Source organism: Alligator mississippiensis, chromosome 7 (genome assembly GCF_030867095.1).
Source record: "Alligator mississippiensis isolate rAllMis1 chromosome 7, rAllMis1, whole genome shotgun sequence".
NCBI lineage: Eukaryota > Metazoa > Chordata > Crocodylia > Alligatoridae > Alligator > Alligator mississippiensis.
Window position 1 is genome coordinate 88,577,165 of NC_081830.1, and position 18,816 is coordinate 88,595,980.

The window sequence follows — 18,816 nt, forward strand, 5'->3', positions numbered from 1 at the left end:
AGGATGCTGGTAGCCTTCCTGGCACCAATGAAGTGAGAGGCAAGGATTTCTTAGGGTGAAATCTTGTATTGATCTATGTCGCTGGCACAGAGCTAGGTGGGTTTTTGAATGCGAGGCTCTTCTCAGGTCTGCCCAGAACAAGCCAAAAACAGCCAAGTAAAGCGCAGCGGCGGGAGGGGATGAAATTGTGGGCAGAGCAGCGTGTGCCTCCAGCTCTAATGCAGGGCTGATGCTACTGGGCTGCTTCCCAGCCATGGAGAGAGATGCACATCAGCATGGCCTGGCAGGGCCACCCTCTTGCCCCGTGCTGACACCCGTGTGATCTGGTCCAAGTGTTGACTGAGTCGTGTGTGGGATCAAAGAGGAGCAGGCTCTGCCCTCATTTCCCACGTGGGGTCCCATGACGGCAGTGCTGAGCCCACGTAGCATGAGAGCGCACGCTCAGGTGTGCGAGTCTGAGCCTGCAGAGCCCGAGACCTCAACAGCAAGAGGCGTACCACGTACTCAGTTTATTTGGAACAAATTATATTATATATAACAATGTATAAGTATATATTGTTATATATAATATAACAAACTCTCCATGCGTTCGTCTTTCTGTGCAGCTTGGACTTGAAGTGTCCGTGCTCCACTGCAAATCCCCTCACGTGTGCTCCTCCAGCGACACCTCACCTTCCCGGTACACAGGATGAGGTCCGTGCATGGGTTGTGCAGGGGGCAAAAGGGACGTGCCTTAACACCACACCTGCGGACTGGGATTCTCCCAAAGCAAAGCAAAAGTCAAATCCCTTGACTTGCCCGGGGGAAGCCGCACAGCAAGTTTCTTTGTGTAAAGATGTGCTGGACAGTGGACTTGGCTGAGCGCCGCACGTTGGAAACCCGGGCAGGTCTGCAGTGACCGAGTGGAATCAGACTCCGTGTTTTACCAGTTTTCTGCAATACCAGTTTTATTGAACAGATACCTGTATTTAGCATAAAAAGCAATTGAGTGAGTAAAACTACCTTGAATATGGTTACTCTACAAAAAGAAAGTGCTTGTCAGTGTCCGAGGGCAAAACTGTAACAGACCCCACCTGCACCTCTCAAATGATGTGACGTGGCTGGTATTGGCATGCTTATATTTAAAAAAGAATAATAAAGCAAAAAGGAAGTGGTGTTTGTACACATAAAAACAGTGAAGCTAGTCCAGGTTCCTTATAAATTAGGGAGGTTGCCCGAAGGCTGTGGCTGGGCTCCTGCGGGAAGGCTCACTTCTCCTCGCTGTGCTCGTAGGCTGGGTTTGTGTAGATCTCGTTCTTGCCGTTTTCTGCAAAATCAGTTCTCTGCAAAGGAGGCCACGTTGGATCCGTCGCCAGCTTCCTCTGCCACTTCCGGTACTGGCTCTTGGAGCGGAAGCCAAAGCATTTCTTAATCAGCAGCCAGAGACGTCTGTTTTGCAGGACGAGGTCCTGGGAAATGACGGTGCGGAGTTAATGCTGCTTCCCGCACTGGCGAGCAGAGTTAAACTGGGTGCTAGGGAGAGTGGGTAAGATCCTGCCCTCACCAACACGTGTGGACCTTGCCTAGGAACAGCCTGATCCTGCCCCTACGCAGACTTTCACCCCAACCTCCTGCAAGCGTCAAAGACTAGAGCACCGGGCCCTTCCAGTGCAGGCCCCGCGGTCTGCGCTGCTTTGCAGTGTTATCGTTATTCCTCCCTTTTTCCAGGGTTATCTTTATTCCTGCCTTTTAGCTCACAAGTGGATTCTCCCCCTTTCCATCCGTGCAACGCATTGCATTCGGGTTGGTCACTACCGAAATAGTGCACCGTACTGGGAGCGTGCCGTGCTGGTTCTGAGCGCCTGCTTCTGCCCTGGGAAGCTGCGCTAGTCCGGTCCCCGGTCTGCAAACCTAACCTTGTTCTGTAATCAGTGAATGAAACCTCACTTTTCCTCCCTGAAAACATTCAGGCTCACTCCTCGCACAAGGCGTATGTGAAAGACGGGATGGCACGCCATGCACACGGTGGCATTACCACAATGAGGTTCGGTTGAATGTTTTCAGAGTTGTTTGCATGAGAAACTCTTGGGGTTTACACTCGACCAGGAGCTACAGTCTCTTCGTGCAGGGAGGAAAGAAATGCATGGGAAGCACGTATTGCTTCTGCTGGCTTTCAGGGGATAAAGAGGCACACTCACCTCCACCACGAATGATACGCAGAAGGTGACCAACGCGGTGATTAAGATATAAACCCTCCACATCGTGGGAGTGCAGAGGAGCTGTTGGAAAAGAAACAGCAGAACAAGTCACTGGGGTTCAAATGTCTCTGTCCAATTTCTGCCGATCCCTCACCGCCCCCAAGGCTGGGGCGATGTCTTTTCTCACGGCTTAGCGCTAAGGTTAACATGACAGCAGCATCGCGTTGTCTCCTCAGACGGCCGAGAGGATCAAGCCACTTCAATGGTGGGCCCTGCTCCTTGGCTTTCCAAGGGTCACACAAAAGACACTGACCCGAAGCTCCCACTTGGCCAGACATAACTGGTAGGCAGCACTACCCTTGCATCCGAAGGCCACATTAAGGAAGCCTCATTTAAGGCTGCGGTGGCTGGAAGCGAGACGGCAGCATAGCCATGAAGTCCCCACTTTGTGCCTCAAGATCTTTCTTCTTCCACTTGTGCAAAAGGCATCTGGCCAGGGTGGGGGACGTGGAAAAGCATGAGCTGCCCTTCCTCCTTACCTCCATCCCACGGTACACAGCATCGATGTCAGCAAAGAGGATGAAAATGCAGATTCCAAGCTGGAGGAGCAGGAAGAGTGAAAATATATCTGGGGGAACAAGAGTGTTAATTGAGTTGTGAACGGTGTCAGTGCCCCGAGCCGTTTGCGATGTGTTTGGTGGTGACGTGGGGCCGGCAGCTCCTGAACCGCTCGCGCCGCCTCCATTGGTTCAGCAGCGCTTACTGGCTTGGCGAACGGAAAGAGCTGGGGGACAAAACGAACCCCCTGCATCCCTGCTATTTGCACGCGTGATGTGGCAGATACGGGCTGATGCACACTACCCACGTACGTGGCAGGAAAAGGGGCGTCCGTGGTGTCATCCAGCAAACCTGGGGGGACAAGACGTGTCTCGGTGGGCCCTATTTCCTCCCCGACCCGTGTGCATGACTCCTTTGTGTGAATGGGCACTGCGGACACGGAGCATTGCAGCACAACAACCCGTGCAGGGATGGGGGGTCTTAGTGCCGTGTGCTGGAGGCCAGGTCGTTTGGGGCATTGCTCAGGGAATATATACAGCCCTCTGGAGTGGTCTGTTGCCTTTTTCAAAGGATCTGGTGGTTGCAGAGCAGTTCCTAATAGCTCAAATGTACGGAGGTGCCCCCAACCCCTTCTTAGGTCAATGGGAACCGGGCCCCATTGAGGATCTGGGTGCCAGTGTCCACGTCAGCGGTATCCTTCAGCAGCCTTGTCCATTGCCACGGTGGAGGCCGAGGACTGAGCAGGCCCCAGCACTGCTCTGCAGGCACCGAGACAGGGAGGGCAAGGAGGGCATTGTGAGACCACTTCTGCCCCGCTCTGGGTGCAGAGAGAGCTGGCAGGGCTGCATGCTGTGCGGAGACAGCACAGAGCTCGTTTGTGGATACGGATACTCAGCAAATGATTATTCAGTGTTTAACAGGCAATGATTACAGCATGGTGCCCTCTGCAATGCACGCACTTTCCATCTGCTGGCACGTCCTTCTGTTTTCTTGGGGCTGTGATGGCACAAAAATGATCCTCAGACCTGCTTGCTGGCCTTGCTAAAGAGTTATGCATGGGTCCGTGGCTAAACCCAGCCAACGCTGCTCCCACTACAATAATCTATGCTGGCTTTTAGCCAGATTGACTCATATTAAGAGGATTATTTTTCACTCAGATTAGGAGGATGAGGCGAATGAGAGCACCACCGTCTCAGCTAGCTCCCTGCCAGAGCTGTTTTAGGATGGGAGCACCGGTCTGCGAAGGGCACGGGAGTCCAGCTATACTCACAGTTGGTGTAGATGGGCTTCCGAAACGGCTTCCCCTTGGAGAACACAAAGGCTATAATTATGCAGTTGATGGTCGCCAGCGGCCACATCGTGGTGCCTTCATAACTGAGGACGCTGCTGGGGACGTGCGTAGCATTTGTGGTTGCGGTGCTGACAGGAGCCAGGGGCTGGGGACACCCTCTGCAAAAGAGCAGGCTGCGTGTGAGGCACCTCTGCAGGCGTGCGTAGACAACACGGGAGTTAATGTAGACCACCTGAACATTTTAATGCGGCTTTTTTTTGGTGCGGTGCATTTTTGTTTGCACGGCACGGCGTTCGTGTTTGTACAAACTGGGCTTTTAGGCAAGTTAAGCCCCCAGAGCCAAGCAGCTCTTGCATCGCATCCTATCCGCGCCCTACGCCTAATGAAGGGTGGCTGCGCCCAAAAGTTTGCAAAGAACTTTTTCCCATCTACTCAGTTGGTTTAATAAAAGATATCGCATCTACCCAAAGAACCTTGCCATCCTATCCACCCTGCATTTCTACTGCCCTGGGCACGGTCTTAGCGGGAGACAATGTGCAGCAATAAAAGGTGCTGTTTTGCTTCACAAAGTCCCAGCCTCTGCCCTGCACTCAGCTCCGGGAGCGGTAGTGACAGGACAGGATCCTTGCACCCTTCTCCCAGCCACCTCCCTGCTGATTAGCACCGTGCAGCCATGAACATGCAAGCACCCGAGAGCCCGGGCCTGGCCCCGCGGAGCAGGGACGCCCTTGCCCGGCTGCCCGACCACCTGGGCACATCTCCGCGAGGACATGGTGTAGGCAGCTCCTGATTTGAGAAGGACATTTTACAACACAGAAGACACCCGATTCCTGACTCCGGGCACAACCACGTTTGCATGAAGACAAATGGAGAATAAGACCCAGCGGCCGTCTGTGCTCCCAGGAGGGGTCTGCTCGGAAAGGGAAGGGCTCCAGAGCCGCTGCAGGGAGGACAGCTGGGCTGGTTGGGTGAGGGCAGGAAAGTGGGGTTTGGTCTCGTGTCCATCTGTTTGCTCTGCCTTTGCTGTGAAAGCCTGAGCAGGGCTAAATGCACAGCAAAGGCCACGAGGGATGCAATGCCTCCGAGCCACATGCTTCCCTCTGTGCACGCTATACTCAGCACCGGCATCGTGGAGGGTAGCACGGGCTCAGTGGGAAGAGCAAAGTTGCTTTTCACCCTGTTCTGCATAAATGCAGACTCCTGCGCTCCCCGAGTGGGGGGCCACTCTCCATTGCATGGAGGAGTCGGGGTCGGCACGCTCCCCGTCCCCGAGAGCTGCAGCGCACCCCGTGTCTCAGCCCCTGCCCGGAGCCGGCAGCACGGTTCTGGGATCGGATAGGAGAAGCGCCGGCTTTACCTGGGGTTGGGCGTCTCCGAATACCAAGGCTGCTGCTTCACCAGGAGGAAACCGCCGAAGAGGATGGTTGTCGTGAAGCACACGTTGAGGACGATGGAGAGCAGCAGGGGAGGAGAGATGAGCTGGCCTGGAGGTCGGTAAGGCGCCAGCTTTGGGTAGGCGTGGGTCAGGCTCACTGGAAAAGAGAAGGGGTTCGTGTCGCCGGGAGGCCTGGCTCGGTGGCTTGCGTAGAGCAGCCCGGCCTGGCCCGGCTCCTCCCAGATGTTCCTCCACATGTGAAGGCTGCAGGGTTTGTCACTAATAGACAGCCAAGGAAGAGGGCAACGCGCCACATGCCAAGGAAATGCATTCGGCTTGTACACTATTAGTTCCCGTGGCACATGAGGGATGATGTGGCTAGCGGCCCCTGCCTTTGGCTTCCAGCCTGAGTGACCACTGCCAGCACGGTTGACTCTGGCTGGCCTTCAGTACCTGTCTAGGGGAAGGTTTGAACTCGTGCCCCTGGACTGATATGCAGAGACTGCCTTTTCTGCACATCAAAGGGCAACTCGCCCAAAGGGCCCCAAGGAACAGGCATCCACCTTCAGCTTCCTCCGTGCACAGTGAAGTTTATTTTCTACCTCAGGAGACTTTTACCATCTTTAGTTTTCCTTCAGCCCGAAGAAGGGTGGTTGTGCCTGAAAGCTTGCAAAGAAAGATCATTCTTTTGGCGATTTCTTAGTTGGCCTCATACAAGGTATCATCTCTGAACCAAGCCTTCTTGAGGGTTGCATCTCTCCTGGATTGATAGTGAGACTAAGCAGGAGGCAAAATGTGGCCTTCATCTCCCTGTCTGGCTGCTTTTCCAGCCCCTCCTCGCATGCCCTGCATTACAGCCGAATAGCAAACCGGGTCACGCCGTCTGCCCTTGCTGATCCCGCAGCCCCAGCCCTCCCCGTTTCGTGCTATAGCGATTCACTCGTGGACATCCCAGGAGCCCCTGGAACTCTAGGAGTCAAAATCCTCTCCAGAGTCTGAACAATCCCACGAAGCAGCAGGAAGCGTCGGACATCGATGCTGAGAGCAGCGCTCTGCCGGGAGCTGCCGGGTTCGTATCGCTGTATTGTGCGAGCAGCAGCGAGCACGAGCCATTGCTCATTTTGCAGGAGCCTGCAGCTGAGGCCATGTACTAGGGGTGCCGCAGGCTCGCACAGGAAGAGCTTAGGCAGAAAGGGACGGGCTAAGTGATTTAGCCATGGTTACACAGAGAGACAGTACCAGAGCTAGGAACAAAACCCACTTCTTCTGAGTCCCTGCAGAGTCTCAGCCCCTGACCAGCCTCTCTTCCACTTGAAGCAGCATATATAAGTGCAAGGCAATGTCACTGCAATTGCAATTGCAAATGCAAAAGATCCCGGGCCAAACCCTATGCTCATTTTCACTCCCCGACCCCACCCCTGGCAATGGCTGTGGCATCACTGCCAGAAGAAGATGGTTTTCTGTTTAGATGGATGAACAAAACCAGCGTGGGCTATTTGCAGACAACACATCTTATAAACAGGTAGGCTTTGCCAAGCCGCTTACTTGTTAAGCAAACCAGAAGTGTGATGCCAACATCTTCGATGAGGTACTGGTAATTCCCAAAGATTTGTAGTTGCTGAAGGAAACCAAGGGAAAGCTCGTGTTACAGAAGGTTGATTAGGATTTTTCCATCGTGGCATATGTGCTTGGCACCAATCTAGGCTGCTCCGTCTGAGCCTAATTTGCACAAAATGAACTTTTTCAACCCCAAACCATTTTCATTCCCTTCTGTTGCTGGACTCTCTCCAACTCATACACATCCTTTTTGGAGTGGAGGGCCCAAAACTAGACACAGTAATCTATATATCTATATATATATGAGAGAGAGAGAGAGATCTATATCTATAAAATAAGTATATATTATGATACATAATGTAATTTGTTCTTCTGTCCATACCCTATGATTTTTGGAGATTTCTCTAATATAAGTGTATATAACTTTGTCCTTTGTCAGTTAACAGAACATTTTACAGAAATCTCCAAAAATCATAGGGTATGGACACAAGAACAAATTATAAATAATATATACATGTATAATATTGTTTAAGATTTAAGCTCTGGTGTTAATTAGGGCTCCAGTCCTGCAAATGTTGCCATGCCCAGGAAACCTGGCCGAGCCCTATGGCGCTCCATGCCGCTATAAGAATTAAGCCCATGCTCAAGTCAGTGGGTGTTAGGGATAATTCACAGCTAGGAGAGGCAATCAGATTGCTTCCCTAATAAGAAAAGAGTCTTAATATAGCAGTAATCCCCAAGAGAGGCCCTTCCCCTCAGGGCATCTTCCTTGCTGCAGCCTTTCCCCCATTAACTCTCTTCCACCCTCCTTTAGGGCTTTTCCCAGCATTTCTTCCTGAGCACTTTAATGGTGCGGCTGCATCCCTGGTGTGGTCACTTTGCAACCAGCCCTACTCCCAGCTGGTGCATGCTCTTGGTTCCTCTTGTGATTTCCCTTTAAAAGGACCTGGTGCAGGCTCAAAGGACTCACTTATTGCCTCACCTGACTGCTGCTTTCTGTTGTTTCTTACACCGCTCTTGACACCTTTGGAGCAATGTAGAAACCCCCTTCTCCCCACAGCAATATTGCATTAGGGGAGATGCAAACCTGAGCACAGCAACAGTATAGTAGGGAAGATGAAAACCTGCATGAGAGGCTGGTCTGAGAGGCTTACCCAAAAAAGCAACGAAGTGCCAATAAACTGAATCAAGCCGTAGAGCGTCAGGTATTTAAACACTGCAAAGGAAGCCACCAAAGCAGCACGGCCTTCCCTGCCCAGGAAAAAAAAAGTAGGTGTTAGGACCAAGCACTTTTACTGGGATATCGGCTTGATAAATGACCGGGGGGACCCACAGACAAGGGCTATATCGTGTCCTCCAGGCATCACAGGGAGGTTTAGCGGACACGGTGTCTGCAACATCTGGTCCCAATCTGTGACCACTACAGGACTGCTGCGCTGCTTCTGCTCCATCTCCCATTCGTTTGTGGAGAAGCCGGGCCCAGGTAACCAGGCGTTTGTATGTGTGTGTGCTCAGGTGATACAGCGTCCCCCTGCCCCGTCCCCGGCTGCCGTGCACGGAAGACGGCGTGTTGCAGAAACAACACAAGGAAGGAAATCGGGTCTATCTACGGTGAGTACGCTGCTTTGATCTTTCCCTCGGTTTTGTTTCTGACCTCAGCTGAAAAACAAGGTATAATGTGCAGTTTTCTGTTAAAGGGCAAATTGGCTTTTATTCCACAGTGAATCTGCTAGTGAAAAGCCCTGCTTCTGGGTGGTTGTTGAACTGTCTGGTGACTTGTCAGGCCTGTGCTGTGTTGCTGCTTTAGCATGGGTGGGACCTGTCCCTACAGCCCATTGTGACGGGTGTGACGCTCCCGGTGCAGGAGCAGTCTCTGCACAGACATCCCCCTGCGTGTGACGGGCTGGAAAGTTCACAGTGTGTGAGCAACAAAGCAGAGCGGGGGCCTCCACGTACCGGATCAGTTCTGGCACACACTCGATGTTGGGGATTTGGGAGGTGAAAGGCGAAGCCACTGATGCCTCTTGCTCTGACAGCGAGATCCCAGCGTGGGCTGCTTTCAAAGCCTGCAACACAAGTGTAAGAGAAGGAAGAGGTCCCGGGGCACACTCGTGCAGGGCGAGGGGGGCTGCTCCTCACTGTGTGCGTTGGGTGCGTGCTAGTTGTGTTTCACAGGTTTGGAGCAACTGGGTTTCCTCTGCCCCAAAGCTAGCTTGTTCTCTCCATCGGGAAGCGTTTCCTGCTACTCGGCTTAAGCTTCCTTCCTTCGTTTCATCCATGACCCTACTTGTGAACTGCACATCGTCTCCCCTTCCACAGCCTACAGGATGTCACCTTCCTCCTTAGTAATCCTCGAGCCAAGGTCTTGGTATCTAATGTCTCTTTGTAATCCAATACCAAGGGTCCCCTGCTGCTTTTTCCTTTACTGCTCTCTTCTAAACTCCCTTTGACACAGCACCTTGGCTTCCTTGGAGCACAGAAGTGACTTCTCACCAAACTTTGTCAAACGTGCTAACTTTTTTTTTTTTTTTTTTGTAATTTAAAAATGACTGCATTGTACAGCCTAGCAAATTCAATTAATGCAGTTTCAAAGGCAGCACAAACTTGGGAAATAAATAGGAGTGCTCCAGCATGGTATTTCTGGGCATGGTTTATTCCTGTTTGCACATTTATGTGAAGCACTCCTGGAAATGGCTCTGAAAGGATGCACCGACTGAATGTGCTCTCACGTGCTTTGGGGCAACAGAGATGTAATGCCTGAGCTCCTCCTTTCATGAGTCCTGGCACAACAGATCAATGCGACAGGAGGTACCAGGAGCCTGGGAGTGAGTTTGGTTTCTACGTACCCCACAGTCGTTGGCTCCATCTCCACACATGCCCACGTAGTAACTGAGGGGGGGAAGGAGAAAACAAAAGAAGAGTTGTACTCTGGATGTTAAATGGTCACCAAAGTATACGTGTTCATTCCTCGATGCGATGTGTTAAATGAGAAACAAAAAAACAACTGTACATACGAAAATCCTGGGGGGGTTATTCTTTTATAAACTGTGAGCGTTTCAATGCACACCTAACTGGAAAGGGGATTTGCTTGGAATAAAATATCGGCAGCTTGTCTAATGTGCTCAAGCCGTGGTAATGCATGGTGTGTGCACGTGGCTATTTGTGTCTAACAATTCAGGCAAGGGTCTTCGAGTAGATGTGATATCTGTTATTAGACCAACAGAGCATAGCCCTGCTGTAACAATTCAGTCATTTCATGGGGATTTTTGTCAGCGTGGTTTCTGCTCCAGAAGAGGCAGGTCCCACACCACGTGGCTGGTAGCCAGGCCTCGCAGACAGGCTCGGGAATATAGAAATAACCTGCTGGAAAGCCCTGTTTTCTGTATTTGCGGCCAAATGCTAAGGGGGGGCTGGTGCCTGAAGTCGGCCGAGCGGGGAAGCCTGTTCTGCCGCTGTCTGCAGAGGGTACTCCTTTCCTGGCCAAATATCCAGGGAGAAAAAGTCACTTCAATGTTTTTATAGGATGTTGCTCTTGCTTCTGCATTGCAAACCACACTTCTCCCCCCTGCAATGCCTGTTCTCTTCAGGGGGGCATTCCCAGGGAGGTGCCTGGACGAACGCGCTGCAGACCAGAGGCCACACGTGAGAGTCAGATCTGGTCTCCACTCAGCAAAGTGGAGTGGCCGTAAGAGTTCCTGTTGCAGCTGAGGTTGCAACCCAGGCCCATTTACTTTGATTTCACCTCACCCTGTTTAGAGCTGCCTGTTTTTCTTCTATTGTGATGCTGAGTATTAGAATTAGTTTAAAGTAGTTGCTTTTAATGGGTAATGGCTGGCTAGATGCAAACCTGGGGAGGGAGGGAGGGAGGGAGGGAGGGAGGGAGGGTGGAAAGTGGACTTCTGTAATCAGATTGAAGCGGCACTTAGCTCCTGGCTGTCGCAGTATCCTTTCTAACCATGTTTTAAAGAGACCGTGTCCCTGTTTTGATCCAGCAAGGGACTTACTTCAGGTTTTGAAACTCTTCCACGAGGCTGGACTTCTGGTTGGGGGACATCCGGGCAAAAACTGTGCCGTTCACTAGGATCTGTGGAGAGAAGGACATTGCAAGGCTAGCTCGACAGACATTTCATTTCCCAAGAGGTGCAAGAGGCCCATGGGGGAGCAGGCTGGTGTTTAAAAACCACCGTTAAGCTGTCCCCGTCAGTCTCCCGACAAGGCGAGGACCCACCTGGCCCAGCTTCGAGCAGCTGTTGGGCCCTGGGGTGCTGGTAATGTGAGCATGGCACCTCTTGCACACTCACGGCACCTCTTGCACACGCACGGCAGAGCCAGAACTGGGATCGGGAGACCCACAAACTTGGAAGAGGGAGAAATCCCAGTTGCAAAGCAAGAATGGCATGGCTCTGATCCTGAGCCCAGCACGGTCAAGGGGCTCCCTTCCAACACTTGCAGGAAATGCTGGATGAGTCCCTGGGGGGCTGCAGTGGAGACCCAGCTCTGTTTTTTGGGGGTTTTTTTACACATTTTCCCTCTAAATGTAGCTTGTCTTTTCAACACTTCCCTTTTGCAGCAACCTGCACACAGTGCTAGGGTTGGCGCAGTGATCCTTGTTCCCATCAGAGCCTTAGAAATGCTGATGTCTGCCCTTGTGATCCTGAATAAGCGTGGCGTATTCAATGCTGTGGTTCCCATTAATACTTTATGAGACAAAATGCTCCAGTCCGGCTGTTTTCATCCATTGCTCGGGGCATAGAGCAGGAGGGATCTGGAGAGAGCAACTTATCCAGCTCTCTTCATTATCCGTGCCCATGAAATAGTGCGGTGGTAACTGTGTTTTTCAGCCACACGATGTACAGGGGCAGGTTCTCGCGCTGTTATAAACTGGCCGAGGTTCATGCTCATTAATCTCAGCAGTGTCCCAATGATTTATATCAGCTGAGAACTGGGTCTAAAGAGCCCTTCAACCAGCACCAGGCTTGTGATGGGAGATTAAACATGTTGGGGCTGAGGGTCAGATTTGTTACGGCGCGAGTGCAGCTGAGGCTGGGGGTGATCACAAGCCGTGGGTAGCGGGCGTGCAGCAGCTTTCACCGCCAGTAGGTTTGGCTGCAAAAGAGAGGGGAAAGGAGAGCCCTTTGCTTCCTCCCAAACTTACTTTTGGCAGCAAGCTGCTGAAATGTTTCACTATAACTTGATACGACTTTCCATTCATGGCAAAATGGTGACTGTGGACATCCCTGTCGGGAGGAGTCCTCGTCTCAATGTCAACGTATACTTCCTAGAAATCAGACAAGAGTTGGTTATTGCCACGCTTGGGTCATAGTGTTAGAAAGCAGGTGGAGGTCATGAAAGTGGTGGCCCAGTGTAATTGCTTGAACGGGGTTGCATTATGGTCTTGGTGGCGATGGAGCTGGGGATCTGGACACCTGGGTTTGACTCCCCACCTTGCCGTAGTCACTTAATGTCTTCGTATCTCAATTTGCCATCAGTATAACGAGGCTATTAGCCTCACCCACCCTCCGCTGGTAAACTTGTGTGGCCTGTCTGCCCACACTTCACCGGTCAGGTGCTGTCCTATGTCGGTTTACATGTAAACCAACACAGCTACACGTTATGGGTCCGGTGCCACACTCAAAGTCCCGACGCTCATGCAGGTTTCTAACCTGTGTCCAGGACCTCCACCTGACACAGGAGGTGCATGGTCCCACTAGGGGGAATGCCATACTGGATCTGGTATTGGCAACGGGGGATGACATGGTAGGGGACCTCCAGATCGGTAACTATCTGGGAGACAGTGATCACCTTATGATAGAATTCAACATAAGACGGCGAGTGGGTAAGGTAACTAGTAGGGTGAAAGTGCTAGACTTTAGGAAAGCTGATCTCAATGCACTCAGGCGATTATTCAAGGACGCACTGCAGAGTAGGAGTTTTGAAGGGATGGGAGCCCAAGAAGGGTGGCTGTGCCTAAAGGAAACGATCCTTCGGGCACAAAGCAAGACGATCCCCGAGCGAGGCAAAAGAGGGAAAGGGGCCAGGAGGCTTCCATGGCTGACCAGAGAAATCCAGGGCAGCCTAAGGGCCAAAAGGGGAGCACATAAAAAGTGGAAACAGGGTGAGATCACTAAAGATGAATATACCTCCTCTGCTCGTGCTTGTAGGGAGGCAGTTAGGCGGGCCAAAGCTACCATGGAGCTGAGGATGGCAACCCAAGTAAAAGACAACAAGAAATTGTTTTTTAGATATATAGGGAGTAAAAGGAAGGCCCAGGGTGGAATAGGACCCCTGCTAAATGGGCAGAAACAATTGGTGACGGACGGGGGGACAAGGCTGAACTCCTCAACGAGTTCTTTGCCTCCGTGTTCCTAAGTGAGGGGCACGACAAGTCTCTCACGGGGGTTGTAGAGAGGCAGCAGCAAGGCGCCAGACTGCCATGCGTAGATCCTGAGGTGGTGCAGAGTCACTTGGAAGAACTGGATGCCTTTAAGTCGGCAGGCCCGGATGGGCTCCATCCGAGGGTGCTGAAGGTACTGGCTGACATCATTGCAGAGCCACTGGCGGGAATATTCGAACGCTCGTGGCGCACGGGCCAAGTCCCGGAGGACTGGAAAAGGGCCAATGTGGTCCCCATTTTCAAGAAGGGGAGGAAGGAGGACCCGGGCAACTATAGGCCAGTCAGTCTCACCTCCATCCTTGGTAAAGTCTTTGAAAAAATTATCAAGGCTCACATTTGTGAGAGCCCGGCAGGGCAAATTATGCTGAGGGGAAACCAGCACGGGTTTGTGGTGGGCAGATCGTGCCTGACCAACCTAGTCTCTTTCTATGACCAGGTTACGAAACGCCTGGACACAGGAGGAGGGGTGGATGTCGTATACTTAGACTTCAGGAAGGCCTTCGATACGGTATCCCACCCCATACTGGTGAACAAGTTAAGAGGCTGTGATGTGGATGACTGCACAGTCCGGTGGGTGGCGAATTGGCTGGAGGGTCGCACCCAAAGAGTCGTGGTGGATGGGTCGGTCTCAACCTGGAAGGGTGTGGGCAGTGGGGTCCCGCAGGGCTCGGTCCTTGGACCGATACTCTTTAATGTCTTCATCGGCGACTTGGACGAGGGAGTCAAATGTACTCTGTCCAAGTTTGCAGATGACACAAAGCTATGGGGAGAAGTGGACACGCCGGAGGGCAGGGAACAGCTGCAAGGAGACCTGGACAGGTTGGACAAGTGGGCAGAAAACAACAGGATGCAGTTCAACAAGGAGAAATGCAAAGTGCTGCACCTCGGGAGGAAAAATGTCCAGCACACCTACAGCCTAGGGAATGACCTGCTGGGTGGCACAGAGGTGGAAAGGGATCTCTGGGTCCTAGTGGACTCCAAGATGAACATGAGCTGGCAGTGTGACGAAGCCATCAGAAAAGCCAATGGCACTTTATCGTGCATCAGCAGATGCATGACGAATAGGTCCAGGGAGGTGATACTTCCCCTCTATCGGGCGCTGGTCAGACCGCAGTTGGAGTACTGCGTGCAATTCTGGGCGCCGCACTTCAAGAAGGATGCGGATAACCTGGAGAGGGTCCAGAGAAGGGCCACTCATATGGTCAAGGGCCTGCAGACCAAGCCCTACGAGGAGAGACTAGAGAAACTGGACCTTTTCAGCCTCCGCAAGAGAAGGTTGAGAGGCGACCTTGTGGCTGCCTTTAAGTTCATCACGGGGGCACAGAAGGGAATTGGTGAGGATTTATTCACCAAGGCGCCCCCGGGGGTGACAAGAAATAACGGCCACAAGCTAGCAGAGAGCAGATTTAGACTGGACATTAGGAAGAACTTCTTCACAGTTCGAGTGGCCAAGGTCTGGAACGGGCTCCCAAGGGAGGTGGTGCTCTCCCCTACCCTGGGGGTCTTCAAGAGGAGGTTAGATGAGTATCTAGCTGGGGTCATCTAGACCCAGCACTCTTTCCTGCTTATGCAGGGGGTCGGACTCAATGATCTAATGAGGTCCCTTCCGACCCTAACATCTATGAATCAAGTTTGCACCAGGGCAAAGCATGTGTTTCTGAATGAGTTTTAACTCGGGGACCTGCAGCAGGGATGGGGCATGCTATCGATCCGCAGGGCAGTGTTGTTTATTACTGCATTACATGTGTTTTTCTGGACGGCGATCAGTCCCCCCTATAGCGCATTGCATCCTATGTGCTGGCCTCCTGCCTCGCTCCGCGAAAGACAGGAATGAAACTCTGCATCCTGCCAAACTCCCATCACGGCAGCTTCAAGCTGTTGGCTATAAGGCCAGACACAAGAAAGCTGCTCATCACACATTGCAGGGTTTGATGCTCTATTAAATCCCAAAGCTGGCCTTACATTGGTTTCAGCTGTGGCTTGTTTGCTCTCTTCCATTAGTTGCCAGGTAATGGATGCTGGGGTGGTGCCTTCTGGCTCATTGGCTTCTATGAGAATCACTGGGCTGGACTTGGGGATCATTTCCGAGTTTTTGGCCACAGTCACAGCTGTTTGCAGGTTGTCACCTGGAAAAAAAGGAAAAACAAGTGAGGCCGACGGTGCTAACGCACTTATTGTAACTTAGCAGGGGTCGTCCTGTCGCGTGCCAAGCCCCTCCTGAGCTTGTCTCTCCCCCGTCTAGTTTAGTGTCAAGAGGGATGAATCCTCACTTCTGCACCAGTTTTACTCTCTTGCAACTGAGGTTAATGCTGCCAGCCTGGGGTGGGACTGGAGGACCCCTTTAGATACCTGTGACCATCACGCTCCTGATGCGAGCGGCGCTGAGCTCCTCCAGCACAGGCTTGGTCTCTCTCTTCAGCCGATTCTCCATGATCAAAAGGCCCAGGAACGCCAGGCCGGACTCCACGTCCTCCCTAGCAGGAAGGAGAGAGCACGCGGGGATTGTGAGCAAGGCTCCTGCTGCAGCACTGGTTGCCCTTAAAACTGGCACTTGGGTGCAAAGGTGCTTTTCTCTCCTGTGACACTTTGGCGACAGGAATTCAAAGCGAAGCTCGTCCCCCAAGCTTTGGCATTGCTGCAGCGCTGGACGGCGGCTGCTCCTCCCCATCGCTGCCTTGGGGAAGGAGCGCGTTACAGCTGTGTCCCACCAACGCCGCATGGGTGGCCCCGAGCACATGCCGCTGTATTGGCAGGGGTCTCAGGTCTGGGACTTGCGTTTCTTAGAGGAGCACTAGCTCTTAGGCTTGGCCCGGTGGTCCTCGTTCCCCCCCAGAGCCTTAGAAACACCACTGTTGCCCTTGTGTTCCCAAATTAGTGCGGTGGGCTCCGTTACTGCATATATCCTCCTGCATCACAAAGCAATGAAATGCTTTGGTCCGGCAGTTTTCATCCATTGCTGACATGGGGCACGGAGCAGGAGGGATCTCGAGAGACCAACTGATCCAGAGGCAGGGCAGGCAGTGCGCGTGGGGGGTTTTAGCAGGGGAACGTGACACAAAGCACCAAGATCTTTTCCTGTAAGCTGCGTTTTTGGAAGGTGCCGCACAGAAACTGCAGACAGACGGACGGGTGGATATGGGATATCCCCTTATCGGTGCCCTTTGGTGGGTCATGCATGCTGGCTTTGCAAGGCAACTTGCAGTGCTACCGGCAAACCTTACCTCTCTAAGCTGTCCACAGCCACATCCTTTCCCACGTTTAGCGCTTTATGTGCCAGAGCAATGACTCTAAAGCCTTGTGTCGTGTAAACCTGAAGCTCCTTCACGAAATCAGTTGGGACTGTTTAGAAGAGAAAAGAGCAGGTGAATCAGTCTCGTGGATGCGTTTACTCCTAGTCTTCGATGGGCTCCTTTCCTAGAGCTTATTGCTGACCTGTTGCATCCTGCAGGACCAAGACCCACACCCAGGATGAGCTGCCTTGAGCCCCAGGGCCCTATAAACTGATCTGCATGCGTGCTCAGTGCTGTGAAATGCATTTAAGGAGTGGGGAAGGGAGGTGGTCTAGTGGTGAGACCAGCCCTTGGCGGTCCGGGCTCGAGACCCTTGGTCTGTGTGTTGCCACTAAATGCTGTATGGCTTCGGGCAAGTCTCTTCGTATTATCTGTATGTCTCGGGGGGCAAATTCTCTGATGGCGAGAAGTTGGCTCCAGGGGAGTTCTGGGGTCGGCCGGGGACATCTCTGCTCCTTCTCCCCTCAGCTGTGTTGAGCATCAGTTGGGACTAGCTAAGAATCAAGGCCTTAAATCTTTGCTTGCCTGATAATCCCAGGGGGATCTGAAAGGCAAACACATCTTTGGAGCTGTACGTATTTAACCTGAGATAGTTACAGTATTTCATCATTGCACCTGCTCGGTATGGTACCAAATCCCTGATGATGCTGTGATCAGTGCAGAGCCACAGAAGGCAGGGCTAGCCGTGGGGTGGGAACTTGTGAAACCAGAACGGGACTGATCCCAAAGTGTTTTTCTGATGTGAATTGTTTGAGCTGTGAAGAGGTTACTGCAGTTGGATCAGTGCAATTTAATACTCAGGTTTCCTATTGATCCCCCAAATCTCACAGGGAGGCTCGGCAAAGCTGGTTTCAAGTGGCTTCAGGTCGGGTCCCTCTGAAAGCACAAAGCCAGGCCCCGCGCATTGGCGCTGAGACCCCTCTCACTGGTCAGCAGCCGTCTGAAAGTAATGAGCATGCCACATTTGTAACCCACCCAAGATCCGACCAAATTAGGGTTTTTACAAGAAAAAGGTATTTTGGTTGGCTACAGAAGCAAGGACAGAGGCCCTGGTATCACGCTGCAAAACGAAAATGAAAAGGTGGTGCTTTCCTGCAGTGGTTACCTGTAATCGCACTCATTTGCACTTATCTAGTGCCTTCCCCACCGCGGGAACATAGCAATTCAACGAGGTAAGGCGATACGATGCTGCTGGCCCCCAGGCTGGTAGGTGAGCAAATGGGGAAGTGAAGGGCCTGTGTGCTGAGATCTGGATGCCCTTGCGTGTGCCCTACCCCTGACAGCAGAGCTAAATCGGGCACTTGAAAATGCCATCGCTCGCTTCGGAGCCAGATGCTCAGCTGGCAAAAGCAGCCAAGCTCTGGTTCACGCTGGTCATGTATCGGACCACGTGCGTCAACCTCCCCCCTGGGGCCATGATTCCTGGTGTGCAAATAGCTGTGGGAGCTGTTCAGAGAAAGCGGGCATGCAATGGCATGGCTGCACTTTGCAAAAAAAGAAAGCAAGGGTCTCAGTGTGGATCAGCAAAGCCAGAAATAGGAGCCAAGTGCCCTGGCTAATCATACCACAGGGAAATCCCTGCATTGCTGGAGCAACTGGCAGATAACGGCTTGGCTTTCTATCACGAAATGGTTGCTCCAGGACGGTGCTGGGCACGCGCGGTCACTGCAGTCTTGGGGACTTAGCACCTCCAGGGTCCCAGCTCCTGAAGGGAGTTTGCATTTTGCCTGCACGGAGGCAGAAGATCCCAAGTTGCCCCTCCTGATCTTGGGTGTACAGAAATGTTTTCCTACCAGTCTCTGGCCTGCAAAAGCTGGCCACCATTTCGGGTGCTCCCTTCATATACAGATCATACTGGTTCTTCCCGACCTCCTGGGTAACAACAGCCATTCTCTGCAGCGCGGAGGAAAATGGGAACTGATGGAGAATCACGATCCCTTCCACCGGAGCCTGAGAACATGTCGGGAAAGTGGGATATTAGATCCTTCATCATCATCATTCATTCATTCATTCATTCATTAACTGGGCCAGCCTGGGATCATTTCCTAAGGTGAGCATGGTGTGGAGTCGGTGCTTATTGCACGAGGGCATGCACTTGCCCCTGTAGCCCACGACACCCCAGAAAATGCACTTCTGTGTCATCACATCTATTTCTACACACACTCCCCTGGCGA

General features: G+C 52.4%; 1 protein-coding gene across 1 annotated transcript in view; it reads right to left on the reverse strand.

Annotated features, from left to right (window-relative positions):
* Positions 1 to 929: 929 nt before the first annotated feature.
* The window catches only part of ATP13A5 (ATPase 13A5), a 49,186-nt gene continuing 31,299 nt past the window's right edge, over positions 930 to 18,816 (reverse strand). The window contains exons 16-30 of the mRNA XM_059731270.1: positions 18,436 to 18,592; positions 16,574 to 16,691; positions 15,702 to 15,826; positions 15,315 to 15,478; positions 12,114 to 12,236; positions 10,963 to 11,042; positions 9,805 to 9,847; positions 8,915 to 9,024; positions 8,113 to 8,209; positions 6,947 to 7,019; positions 5,384 to 5,558; positions 4,006 to 4,184; positions 2,717 to 2,805; positions 2,178 to 2,258; positions 930 to 1,448 (exon numbers count right to left, since the gene is read on the reverse strand). Of these exons, the coding sequence (XP_059587253.1) occupies positions 1,248 to 1,448; positions 2,178 to 2,258; positions 2,717 to 2,805; positions 4,006 to 4,184; positions 5,384 to 5,558; positions 6,947 to 7,019; positions 8,113 to 8,209; positions 8,915 to 9,024; positions 9,805 to 9,847; positions 10,963 to 11,042; positions 12,114 to 12,236; positions 15,315 to 15,478; positions 15,702 to 15,826; positions 16,574 to 16,691; positions 18,436 to 18,592 (1,815 nt within the window). The 3' untranslated portion in view covers positions 930 to 1,247. The remainder of the gene's footprint in view (positions 1,449 to 2,177; positions 2,259 to 2,716; positions 2,806 to 4,005; positions 4,185 to 5,383; positions 5,559 to 6,946; positions 7,020 to 8,112; positions 8,210 to 8,914; positions 9,025 to 9,804; positions 9,848 to 10,962; positions 11,043 to 12,113; positions 12,237 to 15,314; positions 15,479 to 15,701; positions 15,827 to 16,573; positions 16,692 to 18,435; positions 18,593 to 18,816) is intronic.